Source organism: Phascolarctos cinereus, unplaced genomic scaffold (genome assembly GCF_003287225.1).
Source record: "Phascolarctos cinereus isolate Bilbo 61053 unplaced genomic scaffold, phaCin_HiC Scaffold_726;HRSCAF=1367, whole genome shotgun sequence".
Lineage (NCBI taxonomy): Eukaryota > Metazoa > Chordata > Mammalia > Diprotodontia > Phascolarctidae > Phascolarctos > Phascolarctos cinereus.
Genome location: NW_027556098.1, coordinates 129,755,032 through 129,782,008, shown reverse-complemented (window position 1 = coordinate 129,782,008; position 26,977 = coordinate 129,755,032). Strand labels below are relative to the sequence as shown.

At 37.0% G+C, this 26,977-nt stretch overlaps 1 protein-coding gene across 1 annotated transcript in view; it reads right to left on the bottom strand.

Moving 5' to 3' along the window:
• CLSTN2 (calsyntenin 2) overlaps positions 1-26,977 on the bottom strand; it is a 225,360-nt gene that overhangs the window by 152,290 nt on the left and 46,093 nt on the right. The window contains exon 4 of the mRNA XM_020986139.2: positions 2-187. Coding sequence (XP_020841798.2) covers positions 2-187 — 186 coding nt within the window. The remainder of the gene's footprint in view (position 1; positions 188-26,977) is intronic.

The following is a 26,977-nucleotide window of genomic DNA, read 5'->3' as shown; positions in this document are numbered from 1 at the left end:
CCACATAACTTCTGAAGAGATTTCTCTGAGTATGTCTCTCGGTCACATCCCTTTCCAATGTAATTAGTCTGTAGTTCTGTGGTTATCTGGATTGAGGAAACTGGCCCATCACAAGTTTCTAGGTGGATGCTGGGAAACAGGGGCATACTCCCTGAACCAGGCTTATACTCGATTCTCTTGGCCCAGTCTGAATAAAAAAGGAAAAGGAAGGGGAAAAGTTATTAGAAACCAAGTTAAGATTTCGACCTTGTTTCTATACAGTTTGTTCAATGAAATCTCCAGTTTGTAAAACATAATTTAAATCACATGATTCACAAGAGGAAAGAGGCACATTTAGTTCACACATGCCAAAATTGCACCCGGTTTGAAATGAGGAAGAAACAACCAAGATGATCTGCAATATTTCAGATAACCTCTTATTCCAGAGACTTAGCCACTAAACTTATAAATTAACTTGGTTCTCACTCAATTGGTGTGAAATCCATCAGGCACTTCATGTGTGAGTTTTAGTACTTGTCACGTCACTAGAACTCAGCTGTGAGCTTTATCACCAGGGTGCCCATCAGTTTAGTATTTTTTGCCAATTTTCACTGTAGGTTGAAGAGACAGTGTCCTAATTCCTTCATCAGAGATAGTGAGATTCATTCCAGTATGCCCATATCATATCTTTTTGTTTTCATACAGGTTCCAGGATCTTTAAAAACGAATGCTGAGGAATACTTTAGAATAAGAGACCACACAGATGTCACAGCTTGGTGATGTGAGAAGTCCAGACAAGTAATTGGGGAAGACTAATAATCAGCTCATTCTCTGATTTGTTATTTTTGAAGGAAAAAACAGCTTTACCATACAAAGAAGATCAGGCAATAAGTGACTTCTTTCCTCTTTTCTTTCTTTTTCCCTCCTTTCTCCTTGGTTTCCAGTGAAGTCTGCAATAGGGGTCAGATGAAAAGAAGAAACTGATTTCCTCTTTCCATAGTTGTGTGCGAAGGATGCATTATGACCCCAGAAAACTCTGTCCCTGAGTGATGGAATATATACATAATAAAGCTACGTTTTAGTCAGCTTTCAAATGTCTCTTGTTCTCTTTCCTCTCCTCCTCCGAGATTTCTGTAGCAGGTTTCTTCTGAGAAGCTCAAAGATTTTCAGAGGTATTAACTAGTTCATGTTCATTTCCATCCTATGAGATTGGCGGGTCACATATTAAAATATCTGTTTTACATATCATGAGACTTAGCTTGCTCCTGTTAATAATAAAGCACACTAAGATACAGAATTAAATATATAATCTTATTTGGCCAAATGTATAGAAATTGGACACTAAAGTGCCTTTTAAAAACTAAATGAAAAATCAGAAGAAAAGACGTGGATTTGGGGGAAAGTTCTACATTAGATATATCTGATAAAAGTCTGTCATCCAAAATATACAAGGAAATGACATCAGTTTTTAAGATTCCTAGCCAACACCAAGAGACAAGTGGTCAAAAGATATGAGCATATAGTAAAAAAAAAAAAAAGAAAAATCAGCTATCAATAATCATTAAAAATGGCTCAAAATTATTAGTAATTAGAAAATGCAAATTAAAACAATTCTGAGATATCCTCTTACTCATATCAAGTTAGCAAAGATAATAAAAGATGGGGGAACTCCTTTTTAGAAGGGCTGTGGGAAGAAAGAAATGCCAAGTCATAGCTGGCAAGACCTTCTAAGAAAGAATTCAACCAAAAGTTACTAAATTGTTCATATTAGAGATTCTACTTCTTTGACTATATCACAAGGAGGTTATTGACTGCAAGAAAAAACTGATATGTAAATAAATATTTATATCTATGCTGTAGTGATATAACAGAACATTATTGCATTGTAAAGAAAGACAAATACAGAGAATTTGGAAAAATGTGTTAAGACTTGTATGAAGTGATATTGAGTGAAAAAAAGAGGCAAAAGAAATTTTTCTCCATTCTTTGTAAATTAAACTAGATAACATTCAAAATGTGATGTAAAAAATAAAGGCAACATTGAGAGACATCAGAACTCTGGTCAAATATACTGGTTAATGTTAATAACATACCATCAAAGACAAAAGACAAAGCCTTCCTTTCTGTTAACAGTAAACTGTTTTGGAGGAGTGTACCCTGTTGGGGTCTTTGACTGTTTGTTGTATGGTATCTGTTGTGTCAAAACAAAAATGTCAATCCATTTTTAAAAATTGGATTGGCAATGATTTCAGTAGCTTTGCATAGCTATACCCCTAGAGTCTTGATTTAACTGGTAGGCAAAAAAGAAGAAGAAGAAGAAGAAGAAGAAGAAGAAGAAGAAGAAGAAGAAGAAGAAGAAGAAGAAGAAGAAGAAGAAGAAGAAGAAGAAGAAGAAGAAGAAGAAAACCTTAACATTTTGATAAAATAAAATGCATGTGATTTCTGGACTTCGTGGCCTTTCACAGTGTTCAGAAGCTGTCTTTTTGAGAATAGATTTAAAAAATCCCCTAACAAAGGCTTGTTGAATATGAATTTTATGACATGGAACTCATTTTCTGAATTCTTGTTATCAACAGTTACTGCTGTTTCTTATGATGACTATCATTATTATTTTCACAATTCACTAATTCACATTTACTGAGTACCACCCATGTGGGAGGTCTCTGTGATAATCACTGTGGGGAATATAAAGACATACAATGCAAAGTCCTGTCCTCAAGTAGGTTTCAATTTAGTACAATAGAATAGACACATACACAGTTAATTATAATACAAAATAAAATGTGTTAAGTACCATAGGAAAGATAAAGACAAAGTGTTTTCCTAGGGGTAAGAGATCACTTCTGGGATAATCATCTGGAAAAACAATACATAAGAGGTAATATTGTGAGTTGAGTTTCAAAAGATGAACTTTGAATAGGTGGTGACATGGTAGAAGACATTCCAGAAGGAAAGGAAGGACTGAGCTAAGGTATAGAGGCAGTAGAGGATATAGTATATTTAATGAATGGCAAATAGTCCAGTTGGGCTAAAGTATAGAGGAACAGTAGGATATAGCTGAAAATACAAAGTTAATTTATATTGAGATAAGTTTCTTTACTCTTTAATATATTAATTTATTTCTTGATTTGGGATCAGTATTTTCAAATAAAGACTTTTTAAAAAACACATAATACAGGATGAAGAAACCTATAGCAGAGGAGAAGCAAACAGAGGGAGAGGCTGAATCATGAACAGTCCTCCCTATCATTCTGCAGGAAGGATACACTTGGTAGAGATTCAAATAGCATTCTTGACCCAAACAAATATTTGTATCTTTCCAGTATCAAGTCCTAAGTTTGTTCTTTGTTTTATAATACAGTCAAATAAACAAATTCTCTGAATCTTGGATTCAACAGATTTACAACAGCACTGGTTCATAAAATTCTTACTTTTTTTAATAAAGCTTTTCACTTGACTTTCTTCCACTGTTGTAAAGGGAAGATACCCAACCATAGTCTCAAAATGACTTCCTTTTTATCTAGATCACTTGACAAAGAAAGACAGGATGACATATTGGCATCATGGAAAGAACACTGGCTCTGGGGACAGAGGACTCAGGTTCACATTATGCCTCGAATGCATACCTGTGTGACTATAGGTGTCCCCCAAAGCTCTCTCCTGGGTTTTCTTGTCTTCTCCCTCTATATACTACATCTACTTGGTGATCTCATTAGCTCCCATAGATTCAATTATCATCGCTAGCTCTACTAATAATTCCCAGATCTATTTATCCAGTAAGACCTCTAGTCTTATGTGTCTAACTGCCTAACAGATATCTTGAACTGATGTTCCATAGACCTCTTAAACACAATATGTCTATGGATAGAGCACCCGCCCTGGAATCAGGAGGACCTGAGTTCAAATCTGGCCTCAGACACTTGACACTTATTAGCTGTGTAATCCTGGGCAAGTCACATAACCCCATTGCCTAGCCAAAAACAAACAAACAAATAAAAAAAACCCTGCAACATGTCTAAAATGGAATTCATTATATTTTTTCCCCAAGCCCTCCCCTCTTCCTAACTTCCCTATTGCTGCTGAAGGTACCACCATCCTCCCAGTCACCTAGGCTCACAACCTAGATGTCATCCTCGACTCCTCACCCTCTCTCACCTCCTTGTATCCAATCAGTTGCCAAGTTTTGCTGATTCCACCTTCATAACCTTTCTTGTCTACTCTCCCTTCTCTCCTTTGATACTATCACCACCATGATGGCATCCCTTACCACCTTGTCCCAGGACTACTGAACTACCCGCTCTGGGTGGTCTCCAAGTCTTTCTCCACTCAAACCCATCCTCTATTCATCTGTCAAATTGATTTGAAAGGTCTGACCATGCAGATGCAGGTCTAACAATATCACCCCCTTTCCTCCCCAACACTAGTGGTTCCCTATTGTCTTAAGGATCAAATATAAACTCCTCTGCACTTTATTTGTTCATTCAGTCAGTAAGCATTTATCCATTACATTGTAGTGGGGGACACAACATATAAGTGAGTATGTACAATCAAGACATATAGAACACAAGAGGGTATCTGAAAGGGGAGACATTTGCAGATTTGGGAGGAGGTGGACTGAGAAAGGCCTACTGTAGAAACTGGGCTTGGCGCTGCCTTGAAGGAAGCTGAGGAAACCAAGAGACAAACAGAAGTGGGGGACAGAGCATTCCAAAAATGGGGGACAGCCAGTGAAAAGGCACCAGATTGTGAGAGGGAGTGCCATGTTCAAGCCCATCAAGAGGCCAAATGCCCCTAGTTAGTGGGAGTAACCTGGATGATGAGTCAGCAAAGAGGCTGAGGAGCAGTCAGACAATTAGATACTTAATAAATATTTTAATTGAATTCAGCGGCATTTTGGAAGCAGAGTTGACCCTGACAGAATTCTAAACTGTCAGAAATTATGTCCAAATTCTATCTCTCCTTTCTCCACTCTGGCATAGTCTTCCTCCTTCCACTCAGGCTGTTCTTCATACTGTTGTGTTCTTACTAAGACACTCCATCTCTTGACTGGCTAAAAGCTCACCTTCTACAAGAAGCCTTTGCCAGTCCCTCTTAATGCTAGTGCCTTCCTTCCCTCTTGATTATTTCTGTTTTATCCAGTGTATGTCTTGTTTATACAGTTGTTTGAATGTTGTCTTCCCCATTAGAATGGGAGCTCCTGGAGAGCAGGGACTGTTTAATTTTTTACCTTTTTAGAATCCCCACACTTAGCACAGTTCTTAGACCATAGCAGATATTTAATAAATGTTTTTTGATTGATTGACTGATCTCAGGCAAGTTACTTAACCTCCCAAGGCCTCCGTTTCCTCATTTGTAAAATAAAAGGACTAAAATGGATGGCTGCTGACATCCCTTCTCGCTTTGGATCTAAGGTCCTATGACTTTTCAGCAGTATTTAATTCAGATGCAGTGATGCTGAAGCAATGGACTTCACCTACATTTATTTTGTTGTTTTACTAGAGAGTTTTAACATCACTCTTTTAGTCTTTGCATCCATTTCTTCTTTCCCTTTCTGTGAAAAAAGCACAGAATTGGGAGTCTGACAATTGGGTTCTAGTCCAGTCCCTGGCATGGAGTAGCTATGTGACTGGCAGCGCTTTGGGCCTCAGCTCCTTCATATGCAAAATGAGATGGCTGGATCACCTATTTCCTCTGGTTTTAATATTATATGATTCTTGAATACTAAGACTTACTCATAGTTTGTTTTGCTTAGTTTGCATATATAATATGTATGTATATATGTGTATATTATGTATTTGTGTATATATACATATGTACATATGTATGTATACACACATATATGTGTATGTATGTATGTATGTATATACTTGGAAGCAATTGGGATTAGGTGACTTGACTAGTGTCACACAGCTAGTAAGTGTCTGAGGCCAGATTTGAACTCAGGTCCTCCTGACTCCAGGACCACTGCTCTATCCACTGAGCCACCTAGCTATCTCTGTCTATATTTGTAATAGGGGTTTTGTCTTTCTTTCATTTTCAGTGGGGGAGTAGAGAAGTAAGAGGGAAAAAAGATATATGTTGATTAAAAAAAAATTAATTTTAAAAACATACAATATAGTCACTAGAGGAAGAATCAGGAATAAAGGCTAAAGTTCTTTTCTGTCCCTGTTATTCTCATCAGGTTTCAGAGTTGCTCATGTATATTCATTATAAGAATGTCCATTGGAAATCACTAAGCAATGTTAGTCATTTTAAGTAGTTCCTTTCTCCTAAGGTAGAAGTGGTCATTGAGGTAGCCTTTAATTGACTTTCTTTTCTTAGGAAAACTTAATTTTCCAGAACACCATAATGCCTAGGATAATCATGTATAGGAAATTTCCCACTTCACCTTGGTAAAACTACTTTTACTCTCTTATTCAGACTCTTTGGGGAAAACAGAGAAGATCTGAAATTACAGGGTCCTGTTACTTCTGCCACGATCCCAATATGACTGAGAAATGTATCAGAACTGGAATTCACCCATGGGATTATGCAATCTTCAGATAAACCCTGGCATTCAGTAACCTACCACAGGCCACATCTCATGAGTAAGCAGCCTGCACCAGGGCTGTGTGCTCAAAGAAACGGTGCTCTTTCCCCTCACCTCAGTTATTCAATGGCTGACATTCAGCATTTTGAAGTTCATTCTTTTGCCTCTGTTAAAAAAACCTTGAAATGAGTAATAGGAATAATGGGGCTTCTGAGAATATGGTTTGATGAGGATGGGGGAAAAGGTACATAGAACACAAGAATAAAAAGAATAGCCTGAGTGGAAGGAGGAAGAGGATGCCAGAGTAGAGAAAGGGGAGATAGAATTTGAACATAATTTCTGACAGTTTAGAATTCTGTCAGGGTCAACTCTGCTTCCAAAATGCCGCTGAATTCAATTAAAATATTTATTAAGTATCTAATTGTCTGACTGCTCCTCAGCCTCTTTGCTGACTCATCATCCAGGTTACTCCCACTAACCAGGAGCATTTGGCCTCTTGATGGGCTTGAACATGGCACTCCCTCTCACAATCTGGTGCCTTTTCACTGGTTGTCTCCCATTTTTAGAATACTCTGTCCCCTCACCTCTGTTTGTCTCTTGGCTTCCTCAGCTTCCTTCAAAGTAGCTCCAAGTCCAGTTTCTACAGTAGGCTGTTCCCAGTCCCCCCCCTCCCAAACCTGCTAATGTCTCCCCTTTCAGATACCTTCATGTGCTCTATATATCTTGATTGTACGTAGTTGTTTACATGTTGTCTCCCCCACTACAATGCAGTAAGCTACATGAAGGTAGAGACGTTGTATGTGCCCTTTTTTGTATCCCAAGTACTTAGTACCTGGCTTGCAGTAAGCATTGGATAAATGCTTATAGGCAAACTGAATGAGCAAATAAAGTAACAAAAATAGAACAAAACAAAGAAACACATAATACATAATCCTTGCCCTCAGGGTTCTTAGAAATCTAGTAGAACATCAAGAGATCACAGATACAGAGAGGGAAGAGACTTGATTAACCTTCATTTTATAGGTGAGGAAGGGAAGGTTTAGAGAGGTTAAGTGACTTGACCAAGATAATACAGGCAATAAATAGAAAGCCAGCTCCTCTGTTTCCAAATTCAGTTTTCTCTCCACTAAACCACACTGTCTCCCTTAGATAAAAGACTAGCACATAGATAACTATTATTCAAAATAGGACATGGTGAGTACAAAGGAGATAGGGTAATACATTTGGAAGAAGGAAAGAATATTTCCACCTAGAAGATATCAGGGAAAGTTTTCATGGAAGAGCTGGGTCTTGTAAAATGGAGAGAACAACAAGGAGTCATAGCATCATAGAGTTATAGTCGGGAGTTCAGAGGTCATATTGAAGTGATTTGCCTATTCTCACATAAGTAGCAAGAGGCAAAGCCAGCATTCAAACACAGGTGTGAGAGATGATCTCTCAGAAGTGAAGCCTCCTCAAGGGGTCAGTGGTTCTTGTTAATAGTTCTTGATAGTTGCTTTCAAAACTCTCCCTACTCAGACCCTGTTTTTAAGTACTTAGCAGAAAGAATAGTACTGCCCCCAACCTGAACTGTTTGCCCTTGAAAAGCTTCCCGACTTTTTTTGTCTCTGGGCAAACTTGTGTCTCCGTGAATAGATTGTACCACCTGAAAACCCAGCCAATGGAATAAAGGGAAGGGGGTTGGGAAGGGGAACTGCGGTAGGAACCTATAAAAATCTGCTGGTATCTATTTGGTAAGCTCTGACACTGAGAGGTTTTTTTGGTGTGGATTGCCCTTTCTCGTGAGATCGTAATAAAAATTCTTTTCTGCTTTCTACCTTGAGAAGCCTTTGAGTTTAATTTGGAAAATAAGGATAGCTGTCCCACACATGTCACTGGTCCTCTGACTGAAAATACAGGGCTCTTTCTTCCATCCTCCAGGGTCTCTCTGGAGCTGGTGGGAGAAAGCGTCTATGGCAGAGTGAAGAATATGAACAAAGAAAATTATAGTCAAGAAACAAGGACACAAAACTTCACCGGCAACAATGAAAGTCCCCATCTGCTTTGTTATAGTCTATGTGGTTAGTGTGAGTGAGTGCATGTGCATTTGTGTTGTGAATTACAGCTGAGGGCAAAAACAGCAAGGAGTGAAGAGATCTCCAAAGGGCAGAAATATGCAACTTACCTAATTCCCAGACCTTTTTTATGATTCCTTTACTTTCTGAACAGTTGGAGATTTTGATTCTTTGAACAGGTATTACCCAGGGTAAACAACAGGGGCAGCATAGCACTGTGGAACAGCCTCTGGCTAGACTAGGAGTCAGAGGACAGAATTTAAATGTATATTTTCTATTCACAGCTTATGTGACCTTGAATAAGTTATTTCACCTCTGTGATCCTTATCTGTAAATGGAAGGGGTTAGATTAGATGATGTTTATGGTTTAAAATCCTATTATCTATCTTCTGATTTTATAGCTTTTAATCATGCTCTGAACCATTGTTGTTTTCAGATGGGAGAAAACAATGGCCTTGATCAGTATACTATCCATCCTGAGCACTTCAGATGCCCTTCTCAGGGATAACTCTTTAGCTCATTGATGTCCATTGATAAACAGGACAGGAAACAATCTTCCAGGTGTTGATGGCTCTTTTTTTGTGCAAAGAGTTGAAGGCATTTCTAATTTTGTTCCCAACGATTTTCTAGAGGATGCTATAATTTTGTTGGCTATAGAGCTACTGTTATTTGCAAATACTTGGGACAAGCATTGATTTTGATATGGTTTCATTTTTGTGATAGCAGTTGTTTTACTCTCCCTCTTTTTTCTCTTTTGTTGCATTGAACAATGAGGTCCTAAGTGTGGATAAGTGTACAACTGGAAGTGCCAAACCAGGGAAGCATGGAGATGTAAAAATCATCGAGAGAGATGCCATAGTGAAATATCTGGTGGCTCTCCTAGCTGGGCCCTGTCATTAAATCCACTCCCTCTATTCCACAAATGATGAGCTAATTTCAATGAGATGAAGTCAGAGATCCCTGTCTGTGATACAACATTGAATGGAAACAAACAAACAAACAAACAAACAAAAAATATCTTATCCCAAGTCATGCCCCGTACTTCGAAAAGGAAGAGCTAAGTTCTAGGTCCAGAGACCACTGCTATGGGACTCTCTTTTCTTTGGTGGAGCTGAATGTCCTACCCTGAGTGAAGGGCTGGGTGGAGTTTGAGAAAGCAGGAGAACTGCAATCATCTTTGATTTTTCTTTGGGTCACATCTGGCATTTCTGGATTTCAGGCTTGAGAGAGAAGACATAAGGTGCCACCCCACTTAAGGTGGCCGAAGGAAAAGGCTCTGGCAGCAAGCTGGCTATCTCCATCATGTCTCTGGCCCCAGCTTTAACCTAGAGACTTCAGGGAACTTCCTCTTGAGTGAGATGAGTTACCTTGCTGCCCCTAGGAGAGCTCTTTCACTCTGTATGGTCTGACATGTATTTTCATATGTATATTTTCTCTGATTTCTCTTTTGTTACTGACTTGGATAAACATGGTTTGATAATTGCTGTATGTGTTCATTGTGGAACTGATATTTGGAGAGAAAAGGGTCAAACCTCAGATATAGCGCTTGGGATCCTCTTTCCTTACTGAAACAGCAATAAGAAATTAGCTTGAACCTGAAGTATCCCCTAGACTAGTAATATCTAAGGGAGCAGATAGATATAATTCTAGCCTGGTACCCCCTCTCTCTAAAGAGAGTAGAATAATAGCCTCTGACCCCCAGCTATCTGCTTCTCCTCCTGGCAGGAGTTAGTCTCTCTTGGAGAAGTGGGGGAGGGGTGAAAAGAGTCTAGAGATATCTGTTCTGCCTCTCTTTGGGCCATACCACACCCTCATGCTACAAATGGGGAACAGCACCTCACAATACATGGGCCTTGCCAGAATCCTGTCTTTACCTAATGACTGACCTAACTGTATATTTGAATAATTTATCAGTTGTGAACTGTGTTGTATAGTCTAAACTCCTTTTTTTCTTTGTGCCGTATTGAGTGCTGTTACCCCCTCATTACCATGACTACACCTCACTATGTGTTTCTTTGTCTAGCCATTGCCATATGTATCAAGGCTTGGCCTTGCTGAGATGGGTCTCCTCAATATCAGAGTAGACCCCAGCATACATGTCTAATTTCTGTGATGTATAAAAAGTTTGAGAGACAGTTTCTGGATAATTAATAATTTTGTTTATTATGCTAGTAATTAATAAAAGGATGACCATTTGGCCATCTCTTCTAAACCAAAGACTCCTCATGGAACCCACTCAAAGCTTATATGCCCTTGGAAGAATGGATGTTCCTGAGGGTAGACATCAACTCTGATTGGTTAACAACTAATGAGAGAATGAATATTATAATGAGAGCTGGGATTATTCTAATATTCCTAGGGGTTATAACTCTGATTCCAAGTGATAGACAAAGAGACTTGTCTCTTATCCAGACTAACTCCCCTCAGGCAATCTAGACAAAAGGGGGACCAATTCTACCCAGACCTGGCTGACTAAAACACAATGGCTTAGATTTCACTGGACTAGAATATCTTTACCTTTTGATCAGATCTAAGTTTTGACCAAATCTAAGACACACCCAGTGGGATGAAGAGATTTCATCTCTTTATCAGTCCTGCTCTTCAAAGGCTGACTGAATAGCCTATAGGGAATGAGGAAATAGAAGGGGGGGACACCTTAGTCCTAATTTAGTAACTAGTTATTAATATGAGAGAAATAATAATTTCTCTCATTTCCCTCCTCCAAAAGAATAAAGAAGACCTTTTGCCTATAACCTCTGTGAAGTCTTTGGTCATTTATTTTCAGAGTTGACATCACTCTTTGAGAACCAACAAGCTTAGAACTACCTCTCCGGATTTCTGCTAGCAGGATAGAGTGCCAAAACTCCTAATTAGTATGAGTATGTAAACCACCCATTACCATCACTTAGGCTCAGGTTAGAGGCTAATGTTGCCACCTGGTGGTGACATAGAATCAGAGAGCTTTCAAAGCATTAGGGATGTTAAATTGGGCAAACTCTTATTTTGCAGATGAGGATAATGAGGTACAGAAGTAGTTAAATGACTTGTACAAGGTCTCACAACTAAATGAATAATAATAAATTTAGTGGCTAAATCAGGATCAGACCCCATGTCTCTTGCTTGTCTCACTGAATTATGCTACCTTGGTTTTAAACTTGGCCAAGGAATTAAGAGCTGATTATTTTACATAGAGGACTTGTGCTTTTGGAATTCCCCTTGTTTATTTTACAGCATATTGTTCTGACCAACCGGGTTTATTTTGAGAATGTTCTATTCACTGGTTTCTATGATTTGATAAATCATTTACTTAGCTGAGTTGTACTCTTGAGAAAGTGCTTACATTTCATAAAGATGGCTGGAGGTAAACTGACCATTATGGCTGCAATTCCAAGAAGTGAAAGAGAAAAAGAAAGAAAAAGAACAACTATTGTTGGACTAATTCCACCCACAAATATTTTATTTCTAAGATTGAGAACACTGACCTGCTATATGAAATCTGGAGCCAATCTCTGTAGATCAAGGATTTAGAACTGTGATTATTTTATTACAACCCCTGTGAAATTTAGAGATAGGTGTTTTCTTATCAGGAGAATATTAATCATCTGATATTTTCACATTACCTTCCTGAAGCTAGAGAAAAATAGAATCTGTGACTGCTGGAAATCAAAGCCTTCAGGGGGCCCTTGTAATCCAAAGATTGAGAGTCATTATTCCATTGTTCTGATCGAAAATGATAAAATGACAAAAACAAATTGGGACAGACTGACTGAAAGACACTCTTTTTTGCTCCTGAAAAGTGAATGTGCCTGGACCTTCACCTCTTCTTGATCTTAGCAGCTCTAAGGCTCTGTATTACTAGAAAAAGGTCCTTACCATAGATATTGGCAGAAGTTAAATAACAGGTTGGCATAAAGATATGTTAAGATAAGGGGGAGCTATCAAATGAAGGCACTATATCAGATGACATCTATGGCTCCTTCTAGATCAAATATTAAATGAAGATTTGAACCTTATGCTCTGTTTAATCATATTATAGAGGTCTCATACTTTGAGTTTTCATTGAGTTAGAACAATTTACTCAAGAGACAATAATTAGGCTTAGATTCTTAAAATCTAGCCACTGCTCAGATTCTTGAAATCTAGCTACTACTCAGATTCCTAAAATCTAGCCAATTGACCACTAATGTTTAGACTCCTTAAGATTCTGTCCAATATGGCGGATCTTTAATAAATCTTGTCTTTGGCTGAAAGAAGGCTTGGGTCGAATTCTTTCAGGCAGGACCCATGTGTTCTGATTTTGGGGTCCCAGCACCCCTAACCCCTAAACTTCATTTTGGTGGCCTGTATAGGGAAACTGCCTAACACCAAGTTCTTCTCTAGCCAAGACTGGAAGGTAGGTAAATCTCCCCCCCACCGCACCCCCTGCTCTGCAGTTGGGGTTGCTCTCTAAGCACCAAGGCTTGGAGGTGCTTTTTGGGCAGACAGTTACAAGGCTGTCTCACACTTGGCCTGATGCTCTCAGGCTCTAGGTCCACTGAGTCGGTTTGAGGCCATGGACCTGAGTACACCTTCCGCAGCATAGAGGACAGGGATGGTTGCCCAATCTGGAAGTGTATGCCCAATTCTGTCAGTTCTTTCAGCACTAGAGAATTGGGGAAAACTGCAGTTGCTTTTTGGTTCCCTGAGGCTTACTTGCTCCCCTCTATACTCCTGAATCCTCCTTCATGGAGGTTATAGGGGAAAGTTAGAACAGCTAAAAATATCTTGGCAGATTGTGGAGGTTTTGTGATTGATCATCAAGGAACTTTGAAACACCTCTATACAACCTGGTCAATCCCTTCCCTTGAGTCAAGAGGGTATCTGTTAACCCTTCTCATAGGAGAAGAGAGTTTCACCCTTTCCCTCTCACCAAGTGGGGGAGGGCAACATCAAAGGTGAGGGGGAAAGGGTGAAACTCTCTTCTCCTTACAAAACTGAAGTCACCTGGTTGGTAATGGGTTTGTTTCAAATTGGTAAACTTTTTGTTCAAACAACTTTTCATAATTTGGTTGCCACTAAAATAGTTTGGCTGCTGTTTGTTATTCTTTTAATATGTAAACTAGCCAAAAAGCCTGTTTGGGTTATGTATGGCTTACTGAGAATTTGCAAGTATATAGAAATCTCTAATGATTGGCTTTTTACACCAGGACAAATTTAAGTTTGAGATGTAAATCCTGGAAAAATTTTTCCTAACCTGTGACTAATCAAACCTGCTGTTTGAAGTAAAAACTCCTAGGATTTTATTTTGAGTTGTGTGATGGAACATAATCCATTGATAATCAATAATCCACCATCTGAGAGAAATGCCACAGGGTACTCAGATAATGTGACACTGGTGGGAAGTCAGCACTGGGAAAAGCTAAGAGGACAATTTTAGCCTCAGTCTAAGATGGGATCTTCCTGGCTCAGTTTCCCCATTATGTTCCCATTATCCACCTGGCTGTTCCTGAGTCTGGCTGTGAGGTGGATTTGATACTGCATGGTTGGAAAACTGAATTATCTGAATCCAAATAGAGCTAAGGATGTTTTATCTTGTCATATCTGGGCCCTGCAGTCTTTTCTGTCAGATTTGTGTCTTTCAGACTACAGGCCATTCAACTGATAGCAAACAGTGGGTACCAGCCAATGTCCCCCTATTGTTCCCTGGATGCAGCCTGTGCTTGGTTCCAGTCAACCTCCTCTTTGGGACCCCCTCACAGCAGGGATAGTTCTACGCCACTTGCCAGCAGGAAGCAGTTTCAGAAGCCGAGACTTTTGCTCCTTACCCCAAAAGAATTCAGGTTCCATTTGTTTGAGGGGGGAATGATGAGGATGGGATCTAGACCCCAAAAAGGAAAAATCCTAGACTTTCCCACATGGCCAAATCTCTGGCATTCCCCTGAGACTATAATCCCATCAACTGGCCTTTCATTGTGGACCTCCCTATGGCCCCAGGCCATTTCCCACCTTAATCCTATCTAGGCTTCATTTTTCCTTGGCCACCCCTGGAGTTCTACTTGGCCACTCTGAGATCTCTCCCAAAGTCTTTCTGTATATAATGTCCATCTTATCTCCATTAAGATGCTTAGATTCTTAAAATCTAGCCACTGCTCAAATTCCCAAAATCTAGCCAATAGCCTGCTAATGTTCAGACTCCTTAAGAGTCTGCCCAATATGACAGCTGTTCTAATAAACCTTGTCTTTGTCTGAAAAAAAAGAGACAATAATTAATGAATAAAACCTTTGTATAGTGGCATATGGTTTTTAAAGTGCATTGTATACATTCTGTCATATAATGTTAACAGCACTGTGGAATGTGTGTTATTATTATCCCCTTCTTATGGAGGAGGATACTGAGGGTTAGAAAGGTTAAATAATTTGCCTAAGGTCATATAACTAATTAGTAAGTGCCTGAAGGAAGATTTAAATTGAGTTCTTCCTGATTCTAAGTCTAGTTCTATCTATTATGCATCTTGTTCTCTAAACTAATGGTTTTCAAATCTTTGGTCTCAGGATTCTGTTATACTCTTAAAAATTCTTGAGGACTGCAAAGAGCTTTTGTTTACATAGGCTATATCTATCAATATTTGTCACATTAAATATTTATTCATTTAAAATTACAATAATAAACTTATTACATGTTAACACAAATAACATGTTACAAATGGGAAAATGACTACATTTTCCAAAACAGAAAAATTAAGAGCGACACTGTTTTACATATATGTGTGCGTATGCATATGTGTGTATACATATATATATTTTGAATCTCTTTAATGTCTAGGTCAATAGAAGACAGCTAGATTCTCATATCTGCTTCTGCATTCAATCTGTTAACATATACTGCTTTGGTTAAAGTCTGTTAAGAAAATCTGGCCTCACAAAGAAGTGTAGCTGAAAAGGGGAGGAGCATTTTAATAGGTAGATGATGTCAATATTATTATGAAAATAACTTTTTCCTTGTAGACCCTCTGAAAGGGTCTTGGAGACCCCCAGGGATTGGTAGACTACACTTTGTGAACAGCTGATCTAAACAAAGCAACAGGCCACCTAAAAACAGAGGTTATCAGATACTCTGAGCCTTTTTGAAGAAGAATCAGAGCCTAGGAAATGAAGAGTATTTTTAAAAAATGGAATAAATGGATGGGATATCAGGGATAGGGGAATATAGAAACTTATTTTAAAGAAGTTGCATCATAAGAATACCAGAAATATCCTATAAGTCACTCCTGCACTCCACCTAGCCCAGATTTGAGCTTCTATCAAGGTACATATTGACTAAGGGCTCAAGGACTCTGAATTCTAAGAGAATCAGAAGATCCTTTGGTCCAACCCTTTCATGTTACAGATTAGGAAACTCAGGGCCAAAGAGGAAGTGTGACTCATTCAAACTCACACAGGTAGTAAATTACAGAGCTGGGTTTCACATCTAAGTCTCTTAATTCCATATATGTCTAATGTTCTTTCTGCTTTACTGTGTTCCTGAAATACCCTAACTTCTCTGACTATGAAACCTATTTATAGGTGGGCAGACCAGCTATGGCTTTATCTCAAAGTTCTTCAAAGCAATTTTTGTTTCTAACCTGTACCCTTCTTGGGGTAATAAATGTGTTCTGTAAATTGTTTTCCCAATATGACAAGTAAGATCTCCATTTACCTTTTTTTTCCCTAAAGTGGCTTTTTTTCGTAAGCCATGGTCATATTCTCCAATGAAACTCCCTTGCAACAATGAAAACCTATTGAGTAAAATCTACTGATGAAATTATCATATTTGATAAAGTATGCACCATTCCATACCCATAGTTACCCTCTCTACTGTGATAAAACATGTTTTAACATCTATTTTAGGATATGCCTTAAACATTTGCCTTTAAAGTTCAAATAGTGATAGGACAGTGGAGACTGAAAAGTGGGGCTACTAGGATTTAGATGAGCAAATTTCTTTGTCCTTTCAAACCCTTCAGGATTTTATAAACTTCTAGCTCATGCCTTCTCAGCCTTTGTCTTTCTAGGCTGAAGAGGTTGAACTCCCCCTTTTAATTCTTCCACTCCAACCTCACAAATATATTCAAATGGACTTCTTGAATTTAAGCATAGTGTCACTTTTTTTTTAACCAAAAGTAATTGTGGAATTCTTAGCCCAGGTCTTCCATTGAAGCCAGTCATGATGTATGAAAATATTATTAAACATATTTGGACCCCACTAATATCCTGTTCTCTCCAGGTTTACCAAGAGACCTGGAGAGGAATGAGTTTACAAAATTAGATGTGCTGAAGAAAAAACAACATAAAACTCTAAAAGGCTCATGTTCTGCTCCTATTCATGGGCCTCATTAACTTGTTTTACCTTGGGTTATACACATCAGACTGGCTATAAATTTAGACACTCAGCAAAGAAAATAAGAATTTCTCATGTTAACTTTAAGACTTTATTCACACTATGAAATAAAATAGTATTTCTAGGTGATTAATGTATTCTAATTCAACTGAAATGTCATCTCCTTGTTCTTGTGTTTATCACATTCTCAGAACTTTGATTTATGTGTATGTGGCAAATTCAGCAATTACTTTATAATGCATCTAGTGGATTAACTGTAATTATTGCTAATATAAAGTAATTAAAATCTATGAAACTATCAAAAATGATTGGGGAATCCCATGTCCCCAAAGGAGAGAGAATTTGCATATTCTATGCTCCAGTCAACTGAAATTTGAACAGAATGTTTCCCCTGAAATTGAGCATGGCTAAGGCATTTCATCCCATGGGCATTTACTTTTACAAGTAAAAATAGTGAAAGAAAAGATCACAAGAAAAAATTCTATCAACAATCTCCTCAATTAATTTTAAATAATAATTTTTATTACTAACAATTACAAAGTCATATTCATATAGCAACACTTTACAAAGTTAGTAATTCAAGCATTATTTGCTTCTATAGCTCAAATAAAGAAACTGAGGCACAGAGAGATTAGATGACCTATCAGGGACATACAGCTAGTAACTGGCAAAGCTAGCATTGAAATTCAAGTGTTCTGAATCTCAGACTGGTACCCTAACTGACATTTGTGAAATATCTACAGAGAATTGCTCACAAGTGCCAAACCAGGAGGTAGGTATTTTATAATATTCTTCTTTTAAACAAAAATCACTTATTGATACCTTTTGTTTTTATATCTCAATTCTTTCTGAATATATGTATATAATTCCCCTGTCCTGCCAAGTTGAATTTTCCTTTGTAACAAAGAAAAACAGTTAAGGAGGAACAACAGACACATTGTGCCGAATGATGCATGTAGCATTTTTAATCTAACCATCCCCATCTCTTTCCCAAGGAGAAAGAAGTATGTTTCATTATCTGTTTTCTGGGACAGTTACTGGTTTTCCATTTTCTCAGAGTTCTGCTCCCTTTGAATGATCTTTTCAGTGACACAGTTGTAGTCATTGTGTATCTTGTCTTATGGTTCTGATTATTTCATTCTGCATCAGTTCACTTAGCATCCCTTTGCTCTTCATTCACCTTGCTGAGCAGAGTGATAGGGATTTGAATGGGATTGCTGACAGGCTAAAGTAATAGCTATGGGAACAGGATGGAGATGGGGAGAATGTTCATTGTGGAGAGGGCTATTAGGGAGGAATGATGGTGATCAGCTGCTGTTTGATTGACCATAAGTGATGAATTAGCTATGGCCAAAGGAAGTAGAAGGTCTTTGTCAAGGCCAGAATAACTCAGACCAAGAAAAGTTTGTTTTTTCTCCCACATCTTCTCAGATCCAAAGTCTAATGTCTATGTCAAGAGTCCAAGATCCAGAGTTTCTTCTGCATTTATCTATCTTATGACCACCTTCACTGGATGCATGAATCCATCATCAAGTTATGAACTGTTGTGTACAATTGTATGCTGGCTCAAATGACTATTTTATTGTGAATCTTGTTTGAAGCAGCAACTGTGATTTCTAGGGGGTCTAGAAGAGCAGTAAACTCACAGCTTACTGGTAGCTTTATTGATATGCCCCCACCTCCCTCTTTTTGATTCACACACACACAACAAAACCAACAACAAAAACAACAACAACCAAACCCACTGTCTGCAGTATCTAAACATATCTGCTTCTGTGGTGTCTCCACTTCATTATGTCAAGGTAAATGGATAAGGGCTCACTGAAATATGGTAGTTAAAAGGGAAGCAGGGTTTGGTAAAGATAGGAATCAGTCCTGATTTCTAATTGGATAAATCTACAACTTCACATGCTCCATAAAAATGAGAAAGTGCTCTTCAGCAGAAAGAGGTAAAGCTAAGAATAAATTGCTGATTATCTAAGAATCATAAAGAGTCTGGCATTTACTTATCACCTTTGGTCTAATGGCTGCATGTGAAAACTTTCAAGCTCAGTATGGAACTTCCTAAAACCAAGATCCTGTGTTCTAAACACAAGGGAGCACATGGCTATCAATGCTACCTGGTGGTTAAACATACGAATCTCCCCATGTTTTCTGAATTCCTTATATCATTTCATACTACATAGTAATATTCATACTATATGTCACATCATTTCACACTATATAGCAACATTCACCATACCCATATACTACAGATTATTCATTCTTTCTCTAATTAATAGATAGTCATTGTGGTTATACTTTTTTTTTTGCTCCCCCCCCCAATGCTGCCAGTAATATATTGGTAATATATAGGACTTTCATTTTTATCACTGACCTCTTTGAGGCACATGCTCAATAATGGGATGACTGGGACAAAGGGTATGACCAACCTAGTCACTTTTCTCGCATAATTCCAAATTATTATTCAGAATATCATGATACAACGATAAGAACATTCAACTTAGATTTATAGGATCTAAGTTCAAATGCTGTCTTTGTAACTTACTACCTTTGTGATGTTGGGCATGTCACTTCTTAACCTTGTGCCTCAATTTCTTCACCCATAAAATTCAGAAGTATACTAGATAGCCTTTAAGTTCTTCCAGCTCTAACTCTTATAATCCTATGAACTATTAACAGTTGGGTGAATTCATAATGCCACTAACAGGGCATTAGTGGGCCTGTTTTCTCATAAAATGTCCAATATTGGCTTTTCTCCCTTTTTGTAATCTTTTCTCATTGGAAGGTTAGATGAAAACTCAAGTTTGTTTTAATTTGTGTTTCTTTCTTTCATTCTTTTTTAGTGATTTGGAATATGTGTTTATATGGTCACTTATAGTTTTCAATTTTTATTTTTTTCATATCAGTTGACTACTTATCTATTGGAGATTTTTTCTTGGGCTTTTATATTGTATTAATTCATTACATTTCTTGAACATCAGACTCTTATCAATGATATTTGAGGAAAATATTTTCCAGACTCAACTGTTTCTCTTTTTATTTTATCTGCTTTTCTTTTGTTTGTGCAAAAACCTTCTTAGTTTATGTAACTGAAATAGTTAGCTCTGTATCTTATAATAATTTTTATCCTTTTTTTAGTCAAGAATTCTTTCCCTAACCAGAATGGTTAAAGGTACTCTTTTCTCTTTTAATTAAAACTAGTGATGTTTCTTGCTTAAGTCATATTCATTTGGTGCTTATCATTGTATGTGGTGTAAGATGCTGAGCTGAATCTAATTTCTGGAAACTGCTTTCCAAATTTCCCAGCACATTCCATCAAACAGATAGTCTCTTTCACTGGTAATTTAAAGACTGGGCTACTGTTTGCATTTTCTTTAAGTTCTTGCTTATGTAATATGTTCCATTCATCTTTTTTCTTCCTATTTTTTAACTAACACCAAAATATTTTTATGATTACAGTTTTGTATTCTGGAAGTGCTATTTTCCTTTCATTCCTATAATTTTTCATTATTTCCCTTGAGATTCTAGATTCTTCCAAATGAATTTTATTACTTTGCCTAGTTCTAAAAACCATCATTTTGGTAATTTTATTGGCATGGCATTAAATCTGTATATGTATTTGTTTAGTATGTACAGCCTTATTATATCAGTATGGCTTAACCATAAGCATTGAATAACTCTATAGTTAGTTAAGTATTTTATTTCTACAAATAATGTTTTGCAGTTGTATTCATATAAATCTTATGAGTGACTTGGTAGATAAGCTCCCAGATATTTTATATAATTTAGAGTTGTTTTTGAAAGGGATTTTTTTTTTATCAACTCTTGCTTTGTTTTTTTTTTAGTACTATATAGAAATGGTGATAATTTTGTGGATTTATTTTGTCTCTTTCTTCTTTACTAAAGCTTTTTTTATAATCCCAATTAATTTCTTCACTAATTCTCTGAAATTTTTTAAGTATAAACCATCATGTTGTATGCAAATAAGGATGCCTTTTATTTTTCTTTGTTGATGTTTATATCTTTAATTTTGCTTTTTTGTTTATTTTCATAGCATTTCTAGAACTATGCCAAATGAAAATGAGGAAATGAGATAGTGATGCTTTACACATTTTATAATAGGAAAGCTGTTGTTGTAAATAATTCTAATTCTTGTTTTTAGATACATGCTTTTGATCATATTAAAAAAGAAGCCTTCTCTGTCTATGATTTTTAGGGGTTTAATGTATATGAGTGCTATATTTGTCCAAAGGCTTTTTTGTGTCATCTCCAGAGGCCTTGGGATGGAAAATACTGTCCACATCCAAAGAAAGAACTATGAAGTCGAATCGCTATCACTTATTTTTACCTTCTCTTGAGTTTTGTTTCATCTTTCTGATGGTTCCTCCCATTGGTTTAATTTTTACTTACAACTTCACTAATGTGAAAATATGATTAATGGGTATGTAAATGTAAAGCCTATATCAGATTGTGCCGTCTTGGGGAGGGTGGCGGGGAGGAAGGGGGAGAAAAATTTTCAACTCAGAAGCATATGGAAGTGATTGTTGATAAATCAAAATAAATTAATAAAAAAATCTCTCCTCAAAAAAAAAGAAATAATCATCTGTTTTATTGTTGTCATAGTAGCTAAAATTTATATAATGCTTTAAGGATCACAAATCACTTCAAATATATTATCTTGTTTCATCATCACAACAACCCTGTGAGGTAGGTGCTATTATTATCCCAATTTTGCAAATTGGGATATGACAAATGACAAAGCTAATGATGAGAAAAACTATTTGATTTAACAAAGTCATGCATCTAGTAGGTGTTTGAAGTGGGATTTGAAGTTAAGTCTTCTTGACTCCTCAGTCCAGCATTTTCTCCGCTATTCCAACTATCTGTCTTACTATTTATTGTTTCTATGTTTCATTATGGTAATTTTTCTCTAATGTCCTATCTTTTTATTTCCTATTGGTAGTCTAAAAGATAGCAATGGAAAAAAAGCAGAAAAACACAAGTCCAAGGTATCTTTGCACAAATGTAGAATGAGCTCCTTACCATCAAGGGTCTGGTAATTGGCAAGAATAGATGAATAACTGCCTTTTGTAGACTTAACTATTAAGGACTGATATTCCCTTACTGATAATGAATTCATAATATGACAGCTTGATTGTTAGCTTTCTCTTATTACTTCTATTGGTCAGTCATTTTAATCATGTCCAACTCTTCATGATCCTGTTTGATTTCTTTCTTTTTTTCTTTCTTTTTTTTTTTGGCAAAAATATTGGAGTGGTTTTCAATTTCCTTCTCCAGCTCATTTTACACTTGAGGAAACTGAGGCAAACAGGGTTATGTGACTTGCCCAGGGCTATTAAGTGTCTGACGCCAGATTTGAACTCAGGAAAGGGAGTCTTCCTGATTCCAGGCCTGGCACTCTATCCACTGTGCCACACAGATGCTCCAGCATTCTATTAGCCCCCATTCAAATGTCTTTAGTGGCTCCTCCCTATAGGTCTAAGAAGCAATATGGAATAATGAAAAGAATGTAGGGCCTGTAGACACTAGGTTAAATTCTGTCTCAGAAAGAAGGCATCCTACCAAACTCTTTCTATGAGACAAATAGGGAGCTGATAACTAAACCAATGAAAGATAAAGGAAAGGAAGCTATACATGAATATCTATAATGAATATCTATTTAAAATACTTAAAAAATTAACAAAGGTGCTAGACTAACATATTAAAAAGATGTAGGATTGCTTCAATATTTAGGAAAACTATAAACATAATGGGCCATATCGAATACAAAAGCAATAAAAATCACATTGCAATAGATAATGGGATTTTTTTGGATAAAATATAACACCTATTTATGTTTAAAAAAATTAAAAAGCTTAGGAGTCAAAGGTTTTCCTTTATATAGTTAATACTATCTAAAACAAAGATCTAGCATTATCTGGAATGGAAAAATACTAAAAGTCTTTCCAAAAACATTGAGATAAAACAAATATGTGTACTTTCCCCACTGTTATTTGGTATAGCTCTAGAAATGCTGGGTATCTCAATATGACAAAATGCATAAATTGAAAGAATAAGTGTGGACAAAGAAGGAACAAAATTATTGCTTTTTGCTGATGGTATGATGGTTTACTTAGAGAACCTTAAGGAGTCAACTGTAGTTGAAGCAGTAATTTCAGTAAAGAATCAGGATATAAAATAATCCATAAAAATCATGAGCTTTTCTGTATATTACCAACAAAGTCTAGTAAAAGAGAGAATATATAAATTTCATTCAAAGTTACTACAGAATATGGGAGTTAATACACACACACACATTCAGAAATTCTGTAACTACAAGTACAAAATACTCTACAGAAGTAAGGGAAAAATCAAGAATTGAAATGATTTTAATTACTCATAGTTGGGCCATGATAATAAAAATGACAACTCTACCTAAATTAATTCATAGATTTAATGTCATACCTATCAAGTTATCAAAGGCTTGTTTTATAAAACTAGCCAAAATAGTACAAAATTCATGTGAAGGAAGAAAAGGTCAAGAATCTTAACAGAAATAACAAAAAATGTAGAAAAGAAAGGAACCTAGCAGTACTGGATCTCAAATTATCCTCCAAAGCAGTAATCACTCAAACTATTTGGTATGGGTTTAAAAAAATAGAAAAAATGACCAATGGATCGAAAATGTTAACAAGACCTGAAGTGGTGATACAAAGGTAAAGAAGAAAAGAAATAAAAAGTCATTAAAGAAATACTTAAATAATACATGAAGAGAACAGAAGGAAGTTAAGAATGGGACACAAATAAGCAAGACAGTTTTGTTATAGACAAATGGGAGTTTTGTTACCATCATATAAAATATAAAAGATAATCTTCTTTTGTCACTTTTCACTGTATATTCAAGTGTTCATGTTGGTTGGTGCTTAAATTCATAATAAAAAGAAATTTAAAATGTAAAAATATGCCTCATATATTTGTTAGCTCTGTCACCACACACAGGCCACTTAACCTCTAAGAGCTTGAGTTTTTTCAACTGTAAAACATTGATAATGATAGATAACTCCACTACTCACCTAACAACCCTTACGATGCCTTACACACATGAGTTGTTATTACAGGATAACATTTCATTTCTCAGCCTCATATCCAAGGGCTTCAATATTCTGGACCCTCCTTACCTTTCCAAACTTATCTTGTTGTCTGCAACACATATGCTCAATTTCAGTTAGACTAAGTTTTATACATTGTAGGCATCAAATAAATGCTTGTTAATTTGAAACTAAATTTCCACCTACTTGTACCTTATTTTTCCTCTGAATTCTTTTCTCCCAATGCCCCCTAAAAGCTTTTCCCCATTATTTCCATCCGCTGAAATCCTTCTAGACCCAAGTCCCCACCTCTGCCATGAAGCATTTGTTAGCTACCATGGCCTAAATGACTACTCTCTTTCCTGAATTATACTAGTTTTCAAGATCATTGAGAGTAGGAATCATGCCTTCTTCCATTTTCCTCAGCTTTTAACAGAGTACCTTGCACACAATATGTGTCTATTAAGTGTCTGTAGGATGAAAATTCCTTTTCTCATTTAATCACAAAAGTTGCAGAGATTGTAGAGTTCTAAGGGAATATAGTGGTCGTTGAATTAAATTCCTTTATTTTATGGATAGGGAAATTAAGGGTCAGAAAAGGTAAGTGAATTGCTCAATATATATGTCCAGTCAAGTCAACAAGCATTTAGTGTGTGCCTACTGTGTGCCAGGTACTATGCTAATTGCTGGGAATACAAAGAAAGCCAAAAACAGTCCTTGCTCTCAAGGTGCTCATAGTCTAATGGGAGAGACAACATGTAAACAACTCTATACAAACAAGATTTAGAAAAGATAAATAGGTGAGAAAATCAATAAAAGGAAGGCACAGAGAATAAGGAGCACCAAGAAAGGCTCCTTATAGAAGGTGGGAATGTAGCTGATACTTAGAGGAAGCTTGGGAAGCCAATTTGTATGTTTTGTCTTCTCAGCTCTTTTGTAATTTTCTTGAAGCTAGGGCTGCACCATCCATTAATTTTATATCACTTGCAATGTCTAACACAGTACCCTGTAATGCAATAGTACCTTGTACACAATGTCCTAATAGTGCTCAAATAAGAGGCTATAATTCTTAGTGGGTAGAGCACCGGTCTTGAAGTCAGGAAAACTCTGGTTTGAATTCATCTTCAATCATTTATTAGCTGTGTGACCATGAGCCAGCAGAACCTACCTCACAAGGTTATTATGAGAATTAGTATATGATCCTAGTTAAACCATTCAGCCTCTATTTATTGTCATCTCCTCATCTGTAAAATGGGGATAATAATAACACCTACCCCCCCCCCCAGCTGGTATGAGGAATGAATAAGATAATATTTGTAAAGCACTTTGCAAACCTTAAAGGGCTACATAAATGGCTATTAGTATTAGTACTGTGGTGACTTGGAAACATTCAAGCACTATATAAATGCCAACTATTACTATTAATCAAGCTTTGGGTGAATGAATTTATGCATGAGGTATTTCCAAGTATTTCTGTTGAGGTAAGCATTTCTCTTCTTTTCAATCATTCAGCTGATTTTTATGGATCTCCTATACTGTGCTAAACACTACTGAAATCAGATTCTCTGTCAGTTGCCTCAGGCTACCTGGAACTACTTCGAAATATCCATTTTTGTATGAGTGGTATATGGATAAGCCAGAAATCATGACATGACAACCTGAGATTCTATGCTCCTTAAAGTTCAGCCAGACCTGGGGGATAAAATATGCCATGTGCAAGGCTGAGCTGTATGCTGTAGAATGATGGAAAGTTTCCTCTGTGGGTTCTTTTCCCTCTCTCTAAAAAAAACATTACTTCAGGCCACTTTGGGATTTAACAGACACTGCTTTATTTCTCACCTAAACCCACAATGAAACTTTAGTTATTTATGACTCCATACACAGAAACCCTCTTATTATTTCAACTCTTCAAGCTTCTTCTAAGCCTGTAGGTTAATATCAAGCTCAGCATTACCCCTCATTTGTTACTCCTACCTGTTATTCTTTATCATTGGCTCGCTGCCTAATAATGAACAGGAGACACCCAACTCATTGTCCATAAAACTTCAATTCTCCAGGGCAAGTACCATAGAGAAAGAGGAAATTTAATCTCGTCTCATAGCTATTTTGAAGTGATAGTATTCAGTCCTTGGAAAGGCCATCAAATTTTATCTATATAGACTTTGAAGCCCTAAAAGTTAAACAGAAATCTTCGTAGTATTTTATGTGGCACCCAAGGAAATGTGATTCCATTTTGATGGCTCGTTACACAGAGAAACAAGGACTTCCTATCCCTCTTAGACTGCAAGCTTCTTGAAGGCAGGAATAGTGCCTTATTCATGCTTGCATATCCCTTGGCACCTAACATAGGGATCTGAATATAGGAAAGTCAAACTCAAGTTGATACTTATGATTGAGCTTAAGATTGCAGGTTTAGAGCTATAAGGGGCCTTAGAACTCAATCACATCAGCTCCCTTATTTTACATCTGACAAAACTGAGGTCTGAGAGGATAGTGCTCTGAGTCACATAATTGTTAAGTAATGGAACCAGGATTAAAATCTAGGTCTTCTATCTCTAAATCCAGTCCTTTTTCCTGCCTTCCTCCATTAGAATGTAAGCTCTTTGAGTGTAGGAATTGTCTGTTTTGCTTATATATGCATAGCCAGTACATAGCTTTTCTTCCTTTCTCACTTTTCCCCTTTTTCCTTTTTTCTCTTCCTCCCTCTTTCTCTTTCCCTCTCTCCTTCCCTCCCAACCTCTCTCTTCCCCTCCCCTCCTCTCCTTTTCCCCCCTTTCCACTGAATCTTTTAATGTACTTTGTACTTAGCACGACCTGCCAAAGAAAGATTCAAACTATTTGTCTTCATCAGCACCTTGCCACCTGGAACACTCATGGTCTTGAAGTAAAGAAAATACAGGTTATGGCTTTTGTGTGTGTAGGTGTGTTTTGTCTGGACTCATGATTTCAGCTGAGTAACTCCTTAGTG